Here is a 13797-nt window from a genome sequence, read left to right as displayed (position 1 = left end):
ACAAACGTTTAGGCTGCTGTTGACCCCACAACTGAATACATTGGAGGCTGGCCAGAGGTTGAAGGGGAGTTTTTTTTTTGGGACGCGCTTCCATGTCTTAACTGCATTTCGAGGTTGCCCTGAGCTCTGTATCTATCTATCTATCTATCATCAAACGTTCAACTTGCGATCAATGAACACATGAGCAGACATGAACCAACTGTTCACCGGCTGAGTTCATAGTTTCAACATCTGTAGGTTGCCGAGAAGGGCAAACATCACTTATCCAAGTCCCTGAACCTCAAAAACCGTCGAGTTGTTGAAAGACTGCTTTAGAAGATCCACTTGTTTCTTCTTCCTTCCTTGAGTCGGCAACAAATAAAATGACATGAATACAGCCATCAGACTGCTGTGGTGGTCAGGTACAAATACAGCTCCACACGCCCGATGATGATGTGATGTCAAAGAACACACATACACACACACATGACACATACTGTTTGCGACAAAACACATACACACTCACACGGCCGGAGGAAACAGAAGCTACTGACGATCTAGCAACACTGGAGGTGTGGGTCGCCAACATATATATGTGAAAAACCGAGAACGAGATATAAAAACCTCAATGAAAACTGATATAAAGGACGAGAGAGGAAGAGGACACGCACATTCACAGAAAGAGAGGGGTATGCTAATGCTTGTTAGGTCCTTGGTAGACCTTAAGTAAATTACGATGCAAACAAAGACACACACATTAAGCTTTCTGCGTGCCAGGGATTCATTTACAGCAGAAAAGCCGAGCCACAGAGAATTAAAAACCATGGCCGGGCGAGATTAACTGGTGCCATTAGTCGAACACAGTAATGGCTCCTGTTTTAATTACATAGATCAGTTATAGAATACTGCGCTCTGACCTTGATGACAGCTAATGGAGAACGTGGAATATTTTTTGAGCAAAGGCTTTCATCAACTCCCCAGCCTTGCGGAACTGTCCGGAACACTATACAGTCGCTAAAAGTTTAAATCATTTGAATGTTCAAAAAGCGCCTGTTGACAGCACATACCAACTGACAACAAAAAAACCCTAAGCCTGACTGTAAAAAATAGACATGAAGGAGGGAATGTTTTTAGTGGGGCTTTCCCCTGATGCAAACCTCAGTCGGTCTCTTACGGAATTGTTCGACACATTACAAAACATGTATTTACTCAGAGAGAAACTTCCAGAGAACTGACAATGTGATACCGACTAAGCTGTGTTGATGTATTGCGCCATTAAAGGTCTGTCATTAATTCTTCATGTTGCGTATATCATCGAGACGCATAGCTGCACGGGGGGTGTGAACGACCGAGTTGGAACACCAGCTACCACAGGGAGCTTTCACAGTTGGCCAGCGAATTTGGCCCGCGGGCGCCTGTCAACTCATGTACATATTCAGCCACGCCACCGGTTAGCTCATTACTCCCATGTCTAACTCACAGGTTCGAATGAGGCCTGCAGAGTGGATTAAGACCCAGAAACATTCATCAGCTTAGAGATGGGACATGCACACACACCAACACAACTATGCCCCCCTCCCTCCCCCCACCAACACACACACACACACTCACTCACTCACGGTTATGGTGAGAGCAGAAGGGGGGGGAGGTAAGTGGTGAGGAGTGTTTTGACAGGTTGCGTGAGGACATCAATCGAAGGGAGAGTGTCTCTGCTGCAAGCACACAGATGAATGAGGATATAATTTGAGTTGTATGTTCACACACACACACACACACACCTATCTTTTTACAAAGTCTGAATTAGAGAATGAAGCACACACTTCTACACACACGCCACATACTGTGTACACACTTTTCTCTATCTCTCCCTCTCTCTCTCTCTCTCTCTCTCTCTCTCTCTCTCTCTCTCTCTCTCTCTCTCTCTCTCTCTCTCCCTCTCTCTCACTATCTATCTCACATTAAGCAAGCAAGCACATGCAGACAGCTAGCTCATCATATTTGTGGCTCCAACCTACAGCCAGGCAGACACGCTGCCAATGCACATTCATACAGGGGATGTGGACAGACATCTGGCAGATACAGCAAACCACACATACATTCTCACAAAACACACACACACAGAAAACAGTCCATACACACACACTAACACGGACAGAAGAGGCACACACAACCTCCTCCCCATCCCATCTCCCACACCCACAAACACACACACACAGACACACACACACAGCCCTCTCTCTCCGGTGGCGGTGTCTGCCTCAGTAAACAAGTTGAGGGTTGACAAGGCTAGGAAGCTGCTCTCTCTGCTCCCTCTGTAGCAGCACTAATGTATTCTAGCTTGCTAATAGCCCCGGCTCCAATTAATCTGATTGTCTAGGAGAGGGGCTGAGCCCAGCAGAGCTGGCCGTCTCAGCAAATTTACTACACCCCCCCCCCCCTCCCCGCCCCAGCCCCCGCCCAACACACACGCACGCACCATCACGTATACAAGTATGTACACACACACGCATGTAGACAAACACACAGTAGTACAGACACAGGCTGCCAGGGTGCATGAGGTCAACCCAGGCCTGAACCTGGATCTGGTGTGCTGCTCCAGTCTGTGGGCCTCAGCGTGGACAGCCCACTGTGCCCAGCCACACATCGGCTACATGCATAGGTACGTGTCCACACACACTAGAGATTCCCGTTTTTCCAGCCTTTTTAATCTGCTCTGCCGAAGTTAAAGTGAACTTTCAACACAGTAACAGATGTACAGCACGCGCACACACACACACGCACTGCATGACAAACGGCTTTTTAACAGTTAGCCCACGGCCATCGTTAAGTCCCTGACCTCAGCTTTCAGGGCAGATTGTGAGAGTAGGATGGAAGGTTAGAGAGTTGTGAGGAAGAGAGAGGATGAGGAGAGAGGACGGATGGAGGAATGAGGGAGGGGTGTCGGGATAGTGGTGACTCTGCCCAGACCCCCTTACAAGGCCGTCTGGAGGTGTGTGTGTGTGTCATTCATCGCGTGAATCACAACGAATATCGACAAGGCACAAAGTCTTGCCTACTCCAGCCGTTACGTACATCACACTCACATATCCTCGCACACACACACACACGCTTGAAGTTATTTGTCAAAGACAGATGGAGAAGTATAAACATGCAGGAGAACGTCAGCCTGTGGGATCCGGAGGCACTCCCACTCTTTGTGGCCCACATCCGTACAAACAACACTTTTAGTGACACCACTAAGGAGGAGCGGAGGAGACACGCCGGCTGATAGAAGAAAGTGACACATCAAGTCTCTGTGAGTCAAGATCAGTCAAACGGAATCCGCTCCAATCTGGGAATAAATGAGGCGAGAAGATGTTTTTGTAGTCATCTGAAGGACTGGATACATTGATGATTTTTTCCGATTGATTTTTGAATGCATGAACGGGCTATGTAGGTGTACAGTTTGTTTGCATCAAGGATCGATGACGAGCGAGAGTGTGTCAGTCAATTCCTGCTTGAGTTATCAGCGCACTATATGCATGTTTGCATGGTTGGATGTGTAAGTGAAAAAGTGAGTGAGTGAGTGAGTTAGTAGCCCCAGTGTTCACCTGCCTGTAAGCCTCAGACTTCCCTTGAAAACATACTTTGATGATTCTTGATATGAAGACTTTGTCTGAAGGCTGTGTGTGTGCGTGTGCGTGTGCGCGCGTGCGTGTGTGTGACTGTGTGTCAGCCTTACAGACTGGCTTATGTGCTAGTATTCTATTCTAGCCCGTCTTCTCTTTCTGCAGAAACAGAATGTGATGGATTTATAAAAAACATCAATTATTTGGTGAGCGCCTAGACAGACACCTCTCTTTCTTTCACATGTTTTGTTCTTCTCTTCCCAGTTTTCTCATTTGCACTTGAAAACATGGCTGCCCACAAGACCCCATTGCACTTTCATGATGCTGACTGACTGACTGATGAAGAAGGAGCAGGTTTCCAGTCTCAAACCCCAACTCTCCCTCCCTATACCGCCTCCCCCTCTGCTCCCCCCCCCCCCCCTGCCTCACCTCCCCCGCCCCCCTAACCCCCCCTCCTCACCTCCCCCGCCCCCTAACCCCCCCTCCTCCCCACCACCTTTCATCACTCCCTCCTCTCCCGCTCTTCCTCAAATCCATCCCCTCGTTCACAATGCCTGGTAACGTGCGGGCTGAGGGGCAGGGAGAGAGGGGTGACACAGAACCTAGGGAGTAGAGGTGCTCTCTTTTTGTCTTCGCTCTCTCTTTCCCCCTCTCTCCACCTTTTACGCTTTGATAAACACATTCTGGGCTTGCAATCACAGGGTAATATATGTTCCTCGGTTAAACAGAAATAAAATCCAAACAAATACCTTCCTCCCTGCTCGTAACGGTGCGTAACCGACATTCTCTCAGTTCTTGTTTTAAAAGGTAATCTGCTAGCTTTTTGTCTGGTCCCTGTGTATGTACTGTATATGACACATTCGATAAACATATGTACAGAACACTAACTGCCTTGTGGTGGAGGGTTGGAAGGCCGAGGGTTCGATCCCAAGCCCGGTCCCCCAGACTCTAAACATGGGGCCCCTACACCTCTCTGCTTCCTAATCAACGTTAGGGAGTTGGAATAGGGGGCGGGGTCCTAGCCACCTGTGCAGGTGGTGTCCTTTTCATGCATCTGTTTCCGAATCAGCAAAGGGCAGGATGCAGCTCTGGATTAGCTAACTCATGTACCATCCACCATCCCCACAGCAAACCTGGCAGACATCCAGTCAGTGTATTTTCGAGTCTTTGTGGCAGTTTTGACTCCTGAGAATACAGTATATTAAAAACTTTGCCTAAGGGCTTGGTGATACTAAGTGTGCCTACACTGTACATAGAGAAACAAAATGATGAAACAGGAAATGCAGAACACAGTAAAAGGACGAAGATTTGTTTGGGGCACGTCGCTTAGTGAAGGGACTTTGAAATATAACATTACACTCCACCCATGCCAAGTAACACATATGTTGAACGAGAACTGGCCTTCAATGTTAACGTTCCCATGGGAAAGTTTTACTGTGTGTGTTTAACCAAAGTGCAGCCAAATCCCATCTTCCTGGTCTAGGCAAGCTCTAATTCGATGGAAACAAAATCCCTCGGTAGTAAAAATGTCCTCGCCAATAATTCATTGTCTGGGTGGAGGAAAAAAGACCAATAATCTAGGAGAAATTGTTTTTCTATGCTTGTTTTCTTGGTTTTATTTTGGATGCCGGTTAGCAGCTCAGCTGCTTGTGTTGACTCAAGGATCTCTGCATCGAGTTCTGTCTGTTATTGACTTGAACTGATTTGAATACAGCAAAATGCAAGCGCACAAAATGGAGTCAAGACAGGGTCAATATCCCGACACAGCCGGCTGCACTGCCTTACCAGGTCTTGACTTCACCAGTGAATTGTCGCTTTCAATTAATCTATGCCATACACAATAAAGAATGACTTATGTATTCTTGTCCCTCTCTCCATAAAATACAAGAACCCAAACTCATCTTTCATTTTTCAGAATTTCATTCCCCTAGACTCTGAAGAGCACCCTTTTACAACCCTACTCAACTGAAGGACAACACGGCTCCTTGGAAGATCATATTTGTTTCTAACTAGACAACAGTTTCTTATCTACCAGACTGCTCCCTGCTGTGTGTCTTATACAGTTGAGAGGGCTGTTTAGCAGGCCAGGCCTTAGTCAAGGTTATGTACAGTATTTATAGATAGACTGCAGGGGTTATTGAGCAGATGTGCATATCATGGAAAGAGAGACATAGGACTAATGGATAGGAAAAGACACCAGAGACCACAGAGGAAAGGGAGAGAAGAGATAGAGAGATAGAGATAGAGATAGAGAGAGAGAGAGAGAGAGAGAGAGAGAGAGAGAGAGAGAGAGAGAGAGAGAGAGAGAGAGAGAGAGAGAGAGAGAGAGAGAGAGAGAGAGAGAGAGAGAGAGAGAGAGAGAGATTACAACTGACAGCCAGCCAGCCCCTACTTTTTTCCCCTGGTGAAGAAAGTAGTGGACAAACATTGTGGCTGCCATTAGTGCCTGGCCTACAAAGGAAACCTGGAACACAGGGTGACTGTGAACCACATTGGGCCGACTGTGACCAGATCTGGGTAGGGGAAGCATTGAGCTAGAGTCAGAGATGGAAGGATGTTTAGAGGAAACTGGACAGAGAGAAGGAGGGATAAGTGATAAAAACACACACACACACACTTCTTGTTGTAACCTGAGAGGGAGCCATCAAGGCAGAGAAGAGTAAAGAGGGAAGTAGGGAGCGAGAGACTCTACGTCTGTGTGTGTGTGTGTGTGTGTGTGTGAGTGTGTGTGTGTGTGTGTGAGCCCAGCTCAGGGGGGGCAGCGCAGGGCTGCTTTGATGAGTTGAAAGCAGACCCTGATGTTTGACTACTGAGGCAACAGTCTGGGAAAAGAGGGAAGAAAAGAAGGAGGGAATAAGGAGAAAGAGAGGAGGGATGAGGCCGGGGAGCCAAAGGGGAAGTAAGGGAACAAGAGGAGTAGGGATGTGGAAGAGAGAGGGGGGGGGGGTCTGTGTGTGTGTGTGTGTCTCTGTGTGTGTGTGTGTGTGTGTGGGGGGGGTATAGTTGAGAAGGAGTTTTTTTCACCTCCCTCTGCCTCCTCTCTCTGTCTCAGTCTCTCTCGCTCTCTCTCTCTCTCTCTCTCTCTCTCTCTCTGTCTGTCTCAGTCTCTCTCGCTCTCTCTCTCTCTCTCTCTCTCTCTCTCTCTCTCTCTCTCTCTCTCTCTCTCTCTCTCTCTCTGTCTGTCTCAGTCTCTCTCTTTCCCCACAGGTGTTGGCCAAGGCAGGTTTAGACAAAACACCGGCTCGTGTGGTGATGACATCAGGAGCTTCAGCATCGTAACCAGCTCCAGAGTGCGTGAGTCCATACATCCTCTACATGCAGGTGTGCATGTGAGCGTCCTGTGAGCGTGTCTGTGCGTGGCGAGTGTGTGTGTGTCTAGTGTGTGTGTGTGTCTAGTGTGTGTGTGGCTAGTGTGTGCGTGGCTAGTGTGTGTGTGGCAAGTGTGTGTGTGTGGCTAGTGTGTGTGTGGCTAGTGTGTGCACGTGTACTCCTCCAGCTTGTCCACAGGTTAAGAGAACACGGACCTGTCCAATACTTGGCCAGGCCCGAGGCTTGACAGTGGGGGTTGGGGGGGGAGGGGGAGGGGGGGTTTGGGGGTCTGGCTCGAGTTACGTCTCTATCCATATCAAAGCCTGCGGAGGGCCTGAGCGTGAGTAGCAAACCAGCTGTGTGGGGTTGGGAAGGCCTGCCAAGCCGAGCACCGAGCTAGCGAGCGGCCCGAGACCTCCTCGGGCGTGCCAAGACCACATGGCCCGATGACAGAATAACGAGACGCAGATGGAAATCCCATCCCGCCGGTCTTGGGCTCCCTTCAAACCCGACGGGTTTGCCCAGAACCCAGGGTTTCTCTCGGTGTGCGTGCACACACACACCCACATACACAAACACACATACACATTTATGCATGTACAAACCCCAAGTCCGCACGTAAACAAACACATATGCAAACACGGGCATAGACACATGCCAACACGCAAGCTTTGTAGTCTTATTCTTTGGCCTTCTTCTATGGCACAAACATAGTTGTTTATGTCATTCCTTCAAATGAGTTCACCCAGGATCGTGTCTATGAGAATGCAAAAAAAAAGAAACTTCTATTATGCTTCTATTCAGTGCTTTACTCCATGAGAGTTTATGTACTATGTCAATAAAAGACAGCGCTGATCGAATCAACAGTTACACCAGATATAATGATCAAATACGACTAAAAAACTGTGACAAAATCAAAAGCCATCGCGGTGATCCCGACCCGGTAAGACGTGCGCGGTGCTTGCGACGCACGGGGAACGAAAGCAGAAGCATCTGTTCTGATTGACGGCTAATCCTTAGCGGGAACACACGCGCGGAGCGGACAGTCTGTTCTCTGGGTTTGGACCTGAACCGGACCACCTGTTCTCTCTAGAACTCTGCCAGGGCCAGCTGAGAGGAATTAAGACATGGCTGTAGAACCCAGTGGGAGGATGCCACAAATATATAGCGAACACACACGCACGCACAAAACCCAGAGTACCTGGCTAGCTTTCAACTGAACAACCCGAGTTCAAAACAAAACCAGCTCAAATCTGAAGTCATGTTGTGGATACATTTATTTGTTTGACTGCCATCCACAGAGGGTGAAATCCTGCTTGCAAGATGTTTAAATGTGGTTAATTCCTGGTGAGAAGTCATGTGGACGACATGTGGCCAAACACGTGGATAAAGACTTTCTACATCTTTCCGACCTCAGGTCCCCACAAATCTAGATATTTGTTCTATGAGATAATACATCATATCCACAGGGTGATTACCACAGAAATGTGCACTAAAATGCATATTTATCACGTATTATTATTCTCTCGCCAGTGGGATTGAATCGAAACACAAAACAATCACTTTTTAGACCCATTCGATCTGAAAAGAAGTATTGTGGTCACAGTAAATACTGTTATGGCTGACCGCCTTTGATAATGACCCAACGCTGATATCACATACAGTGTGTTTGTATGTGTGTGCGTGCATATGGCGAATTGAGGAAGATGTGTGACTACATGGCAGGAAAAACGGGACTAAAACTTCGAGAAAGATAGATAAAGAGACAATGAGAAATAGAGAGAGAGAGAGAAAGATACAGCAGTAGAGAGAGAAAGAGAGAGATAGAGAGAGAGGGAGAGAGAGGGAGAGAGAGGGAGAGAGAGGGAGATGCCTGAGGAGAAGCTGATGGATTTACTGCTTGACTGAACACACAGATTGGTGCCTGAAATGGCTCACAAAGTAAAGTTAAAACACACACCCCTTCGTATATACAGAGACACACAAACACACAATTTCAGAGAATTTAGCCCATATAGCATTCAAAGCTTGAGTGGAGTGTGTAGAAGGCCATTTTTAATTGGATCAAACATGAAACCTAATTAACCAATCAATAGGTTGTGAAACAGCATTTCCTGTCTTCCGAAACACCCTGTTCATGTCATGGTGGCACCCCTTCTGTGTGTGTGTGAGAAACTCCATCTTATAAGGGTTACTACAGAGGTGCAAGTGAAGTCAGATATAGGCTCAACGACAACAACAAAACAAACAGTGTTGGTTTGTGTCCTTAAGCGAAGCGGTGCTCTAAATCAAAAAGACAGCTATTGAGTGGTGGAGGGTATTTTTAAATGCGTGCCAGCAGAGTCTCGACTCAGCACATTTATCAGAGGCAGGACACCGTTACTTTTCAATGTCCTCCCACTCTACCAACGCACCGAGACCACCGGAGATACATAGATGCAGAGACAGTAGCGAGTGTATGAGCGAGGGCTTTCCTAATGGACCCAGTTCTGTTACTCTGGCAACACACACATGCGCACACACAGACAGGAAGAGGGAAGTCCCCCCCCCAAAAAAAATATATATACATTTTAATTGTTCTCTGTCAAACAAAAACAGCTTTAGCCCCAAACGGAGCATCGATTTGACAGCGTGCTTTCTCTCATCTGCGGTGGAACTCTGGTTCTCATCCTATGTCCTTCACATTTATAGGATTATCATATCTTCTAATAAAGAGAGATGGGGCTTTTAATAAGGAGTGTGATGTATCACAGATGGTGAAGGGTTTGGCTGCTCTGAAGGAATACCACCCTGGGGGAGCAGAGGCCCCTAGGGACTGGGTCTATCCTTCATCATTCAGCCCAGGGCAGTGACCTGGCACTGGGGCTGCCCCAGGTTCACAACCTCCTCCCTCTGAAGGCCTCTTAAGCATGGCTCTATCCTACTTGCTGTAGCCCAGTGTAGTGACCTGAGACTGGGGCTCCTTCTGAATCACCACCTGCCCTCCGTGTAGGCCTCTGAAGCCTGGGTCTGTCCTACTTGCTGTAGCCCAAAGTAGTGACCTGAGACTGGGGCTCCTTCTGGATCACCACCTGCCCTCAGTGTAGGCCTCTGAAGCCTGGGTCTGTCCTACTTGCTGTAGCCCAAAGTAGTGACCTGAGACTGGGGCTCCTTCTGGATCACCACCTGCCCTCAGTGTAGGCCTCTGAAGCCTGGGTCTGTCCTACTTTATTAACCCTCAGGCAGTGAACTAAGACTGGGACTCACCAAGGACCACCACCTTCCCCCCATGGAGGTCTCGGATGCCTGGGTCTGTCCTACTCTATACATCCGAGTTTAGTGACCCGAGCCCAGGGCCAGGTTTTAATGAGTACATACCCTGGCTGCATCTAGGGCCCCTAGCAGACAGGCCAGATCTGGACAGGCATGGTGTATGGCTAGTTAGACACATAGTGACGGTTGTGCTGTACTCAAGGGAGCCTGGCTAAAAACAACAAATACAACTTGTAGTTTACCCTGAAGCCACAGCACCCCCAATTATATTTAAATAGAGACAGAAAGGAGAGAAAGTGAGACAGAAACAAAGACATAGAAAGAGAGAAAGAAAGAAAGAAAGAGAGAGACAGACAGGCACGCAGACAGGCAAGCAGACAGACAGGCAGACAGACAGACAGATGGAGAGACATATACACAGAGACAGTCAGGAGGAGGTGAAACATTGGAGGCATGTCATGTTTACCTTCAGTATTATGCAAGCGCAACATTTCATCTTGAAGACACGTAACCCCCCCCCCTGCCCACCGTCCCACCCTGACTATCAATACACTTCAAACAAGAGCAAACGACCCAGAAGGAAGCCTTACAGCCGCGTCAAGCGGATGACAGAGCAGAACACATCCAGTCCGCACGTGTCAGACGTGTTCCTGTTCAAAGCCCTCAGATGAAGGCAGAGACGAGTCCATCCACAGCAGAGGACATGAAAACGGTCCTGTCTGTTTCTCCTCACAGCAGGTGTCTCGTCACAAATGAGACACTAATCAATTTACAAGAGTCACACAGACACAGTGACAAAGACACGTACACACCAGTACACACACGCGCGCACACACACAGTTTAGCCTTGGATAAATGTAGTTCTTCTGTATTTCATCTATTTCACCTGTGTATCGTCACATATCCGTCAGACAGAAAAGGTAAATACATTATTAATGCATTTGGGGCTGTACACAGTCATTCTAGAAGTGTGTGTGTGTGTATACTTCATATATATGTATAATGTATTATGTATGTGTCTGTGGTCCTGTTTAACTACCATTTTATAGTAAATTAAGATACAAATGTACCTTGTAGGGACATTTTCTTGGGCCCCACAACTTCTAGTGCTATTTCTATAGGGGTTTAGGTGGTTTAGTGTTAAGGTAAGCGTAAGGGGATAGGGATAACACATTTGAATACAACTGAATCGTCTGTCCTGCCTGGGATAGGAAAAAAACCCTGTGTGTGCATGTGTGAACGCAAGTGTGTGTGTGTGTGTGTGTGTGTGTGTGGGGGGGGGGGGGGTTAAGGCGTTCCAGGGGGGTTATGGCCGGGGGAGTGCTTGCAGCATCTTTAGTCCCATAGTCCCCATGTGTGAGACAGCTCCGGGCCATGTATATCTCTCTACCATCCTAATGAGCCCCTGTCTCTTCCACACACACACACACACACACACATACGCACACACAAACATACAAACGTACTGGTTGGTTCTCACGTCCGCACGCACACACATACAGCACCTACACAAGCACACAGCACTGCCGTAACGCTCCACTGACTACAGATGATGGAGCACCCAGACCTCCGTGCATGTTAATGCTTCAGACCAGGGGGCTGGGCTGAGGTGGCGGCTACGCCACACACACTCCTACTCTCCTGTCTTCATGCCTCCGCCTCTCTCCCTTCGCTCTCGCTTTTCTCTCCCTCCCTCTCCCTCTCTCTCTCTCTCTCTCTCTCACTCTCACTCTCTCTCTGTATCTTTCTCTGTTCTCTCTCTCTCTCTTGCTCTGTGCGTGTCTATTGGTGTCTCTCTCTCTTTCACCCTCTCTCTCCAACTGAAATAAGTAGTTCAACCCTCCAGGTTGCATATGTTCCCTCACAACCAGTGGTAAGTAGGCAGCGGTTATCAAATCACCAGCAACCCTCTCAGACACTCATTTTTTCGTATTATCTGTATTCATGAACAACAACAAACAACGCCAAATAACAACAACATCAGCAGCAGCGGCAGACCGTGCTCCAGAACGTGTTCCAGAACGTGCGCTCGGATACGACTTGCCAGTGTGTTTGTGCGCGCGTGTTCTTGCCTCTCCGCGCTCGGCCCATTACACATCATCGCGCTCAGCTCGCTCCAACAACAGAGCATTTCTCATCTCTTTTCTCCGACATTCTACAGCAAAACTCCTTTGATTGATGTGAAAGATATCGTTCCTGCAGCCCCCCCCTCCCTCCCCCACCACCAGTCTCTCAATCATGTCTGTACAGAGGCACGTTTACTTCTGAAACAATACGCTAAGACGATTAAACTACCAAGCAATGATCTGAGACAATCTCATCTTAACAAGCATATAAACAGACACACATTACACAAAGGAACTGGTGATTAACTAATTATGTGTGATTACTGTATGTGCCAGTACAATATCATCTAATACCACAGCAGCTGTCAGTAGACATACACTACATACAAGCTTGATGGCTCAGTCAGTCAGTGAACCAGTCAGTGGGTTAGTCAGTCGAACAGAGGTTTGGTCAGAAGGTCGGTCAACTGGTACAGCCGTTTTTCAGTCAGTCAGTCAGTCAGGCAGTGAGTGAACCAGTCTGTCAGCCAGTGAATCAGCCTGTCACTTCATCTGTCAGTCAATCAGTCACTGATGCAGCCAGTCAGTCAGCGAATGGCCATAGTTCTTACCTCAGGGTGCTTGTCCTGGGTTTGGTCTTGTCAGACACCTGCAACAGAGAGGGAGAGAGAGAGAGAGAGAGAGAGAGAGAGAGAGAGAGAGAGAGAGAGAGAGAGAGAGAGAGAGAGAGAGAAACGGGGGGGGGGGGGTCAGCATTATGTGAACACGGTAGAATTTGTCAATCCAACCATCTATCCATCCATTCATCCATCACTATCATCCACCCGCAATCTCATCCCATACACCCATCTCCCCACCAATCCCTTTATTTACCATGGTACGTTCCCCCTGGAACAATGGGTTAAATGGCTCTCTCTCAAATGTCTTCAAGACCACCACATCCCAGAATCAAAACCATAGCACACAGCACCACTACAGAGTAGTTAAGACAGTAAGTTTGACTATGTGCAGTGTTGGGGCTTTTCTTAATAACCTAGACTCTGGGCTGACAGATGGTCTTTGGTCAGCACTAAGAGTTTGATTGGCTAGAAGCATACCTAGGTGAGCGAATCAATACAGGAAGTAGCGAAGAACAAACCTGGGTCTCCTGAGTTCAGCAACCTTTGCTACCACTTGGGTAAGAAAGGTTTTAGGTAATGCCACGCTGTGATTGGACCTTCCTGACAGACAGTGGGGTTGGAGCACAGTGGCTCCTGTGTATTGGTTGTTGCAACGCTAGATAAGACTGGATGAACCAATGCCGCAGACTTCAAATGACACTCAACTACTAAAACATGCCCTGAAATACACTGTGTATTTCTCCAACACACATACACGCACACACACTAACACCCACACACACACCCCTCTTCCCTTTGAATGTCAGAACGGGGGTGATTAAGAGGAGCAGTCAAGCGTCCACAGTTCGATCAACGCTGGCTGGAGGCTAAACCGCTGATTTTCTCAGATTAGGATTTTGGAGACCTTCACTAGACAAAAATCCACTTAACACTGCATCAGAGCATTAGCAGCAAGATGTCCTA

At 47.9% G+C, this 13797-nt stretch overlaps 1 protein-coding gene across 1 annotated transcript in view; it reads right to left on the bottom strand.

Annotated features, from left to right (window-relative positions):
• aff2 (AF4/FMR2 family, member 2) overlaps positions 1 to 13797 on the bottom strand; it is a 120014-nt gene that overhangs the window by 19596 nt on the left and 86621 nt on the right. The window contains 1 exon segment of the mRNA XM_067247636.1: positions 12826 to 12863. Within this exon segment, the coding sequence (XP_067103737.1) occupies positions 12826 to 12863 (38 nt within the window).

This window comes from Osmerus mordax, chromosome 12 (assembly GCF_038355195.1).
Source record: "Osmerus mordax isolate fOsmMor3 chromosome 12, fOsmMor3.pri, whole genome shotgun sequence".
NCBI classification, from domain to species: domain Eukaryota; kingdom Metazoa; phylum Chordata; class Actinopteri; order Osmeriformes; family Osmeridae; genus Osmerus; species Osmerus mordax.
This window is presented reverse-complemented; position numbering and strand designations above follow the sequence as displayed.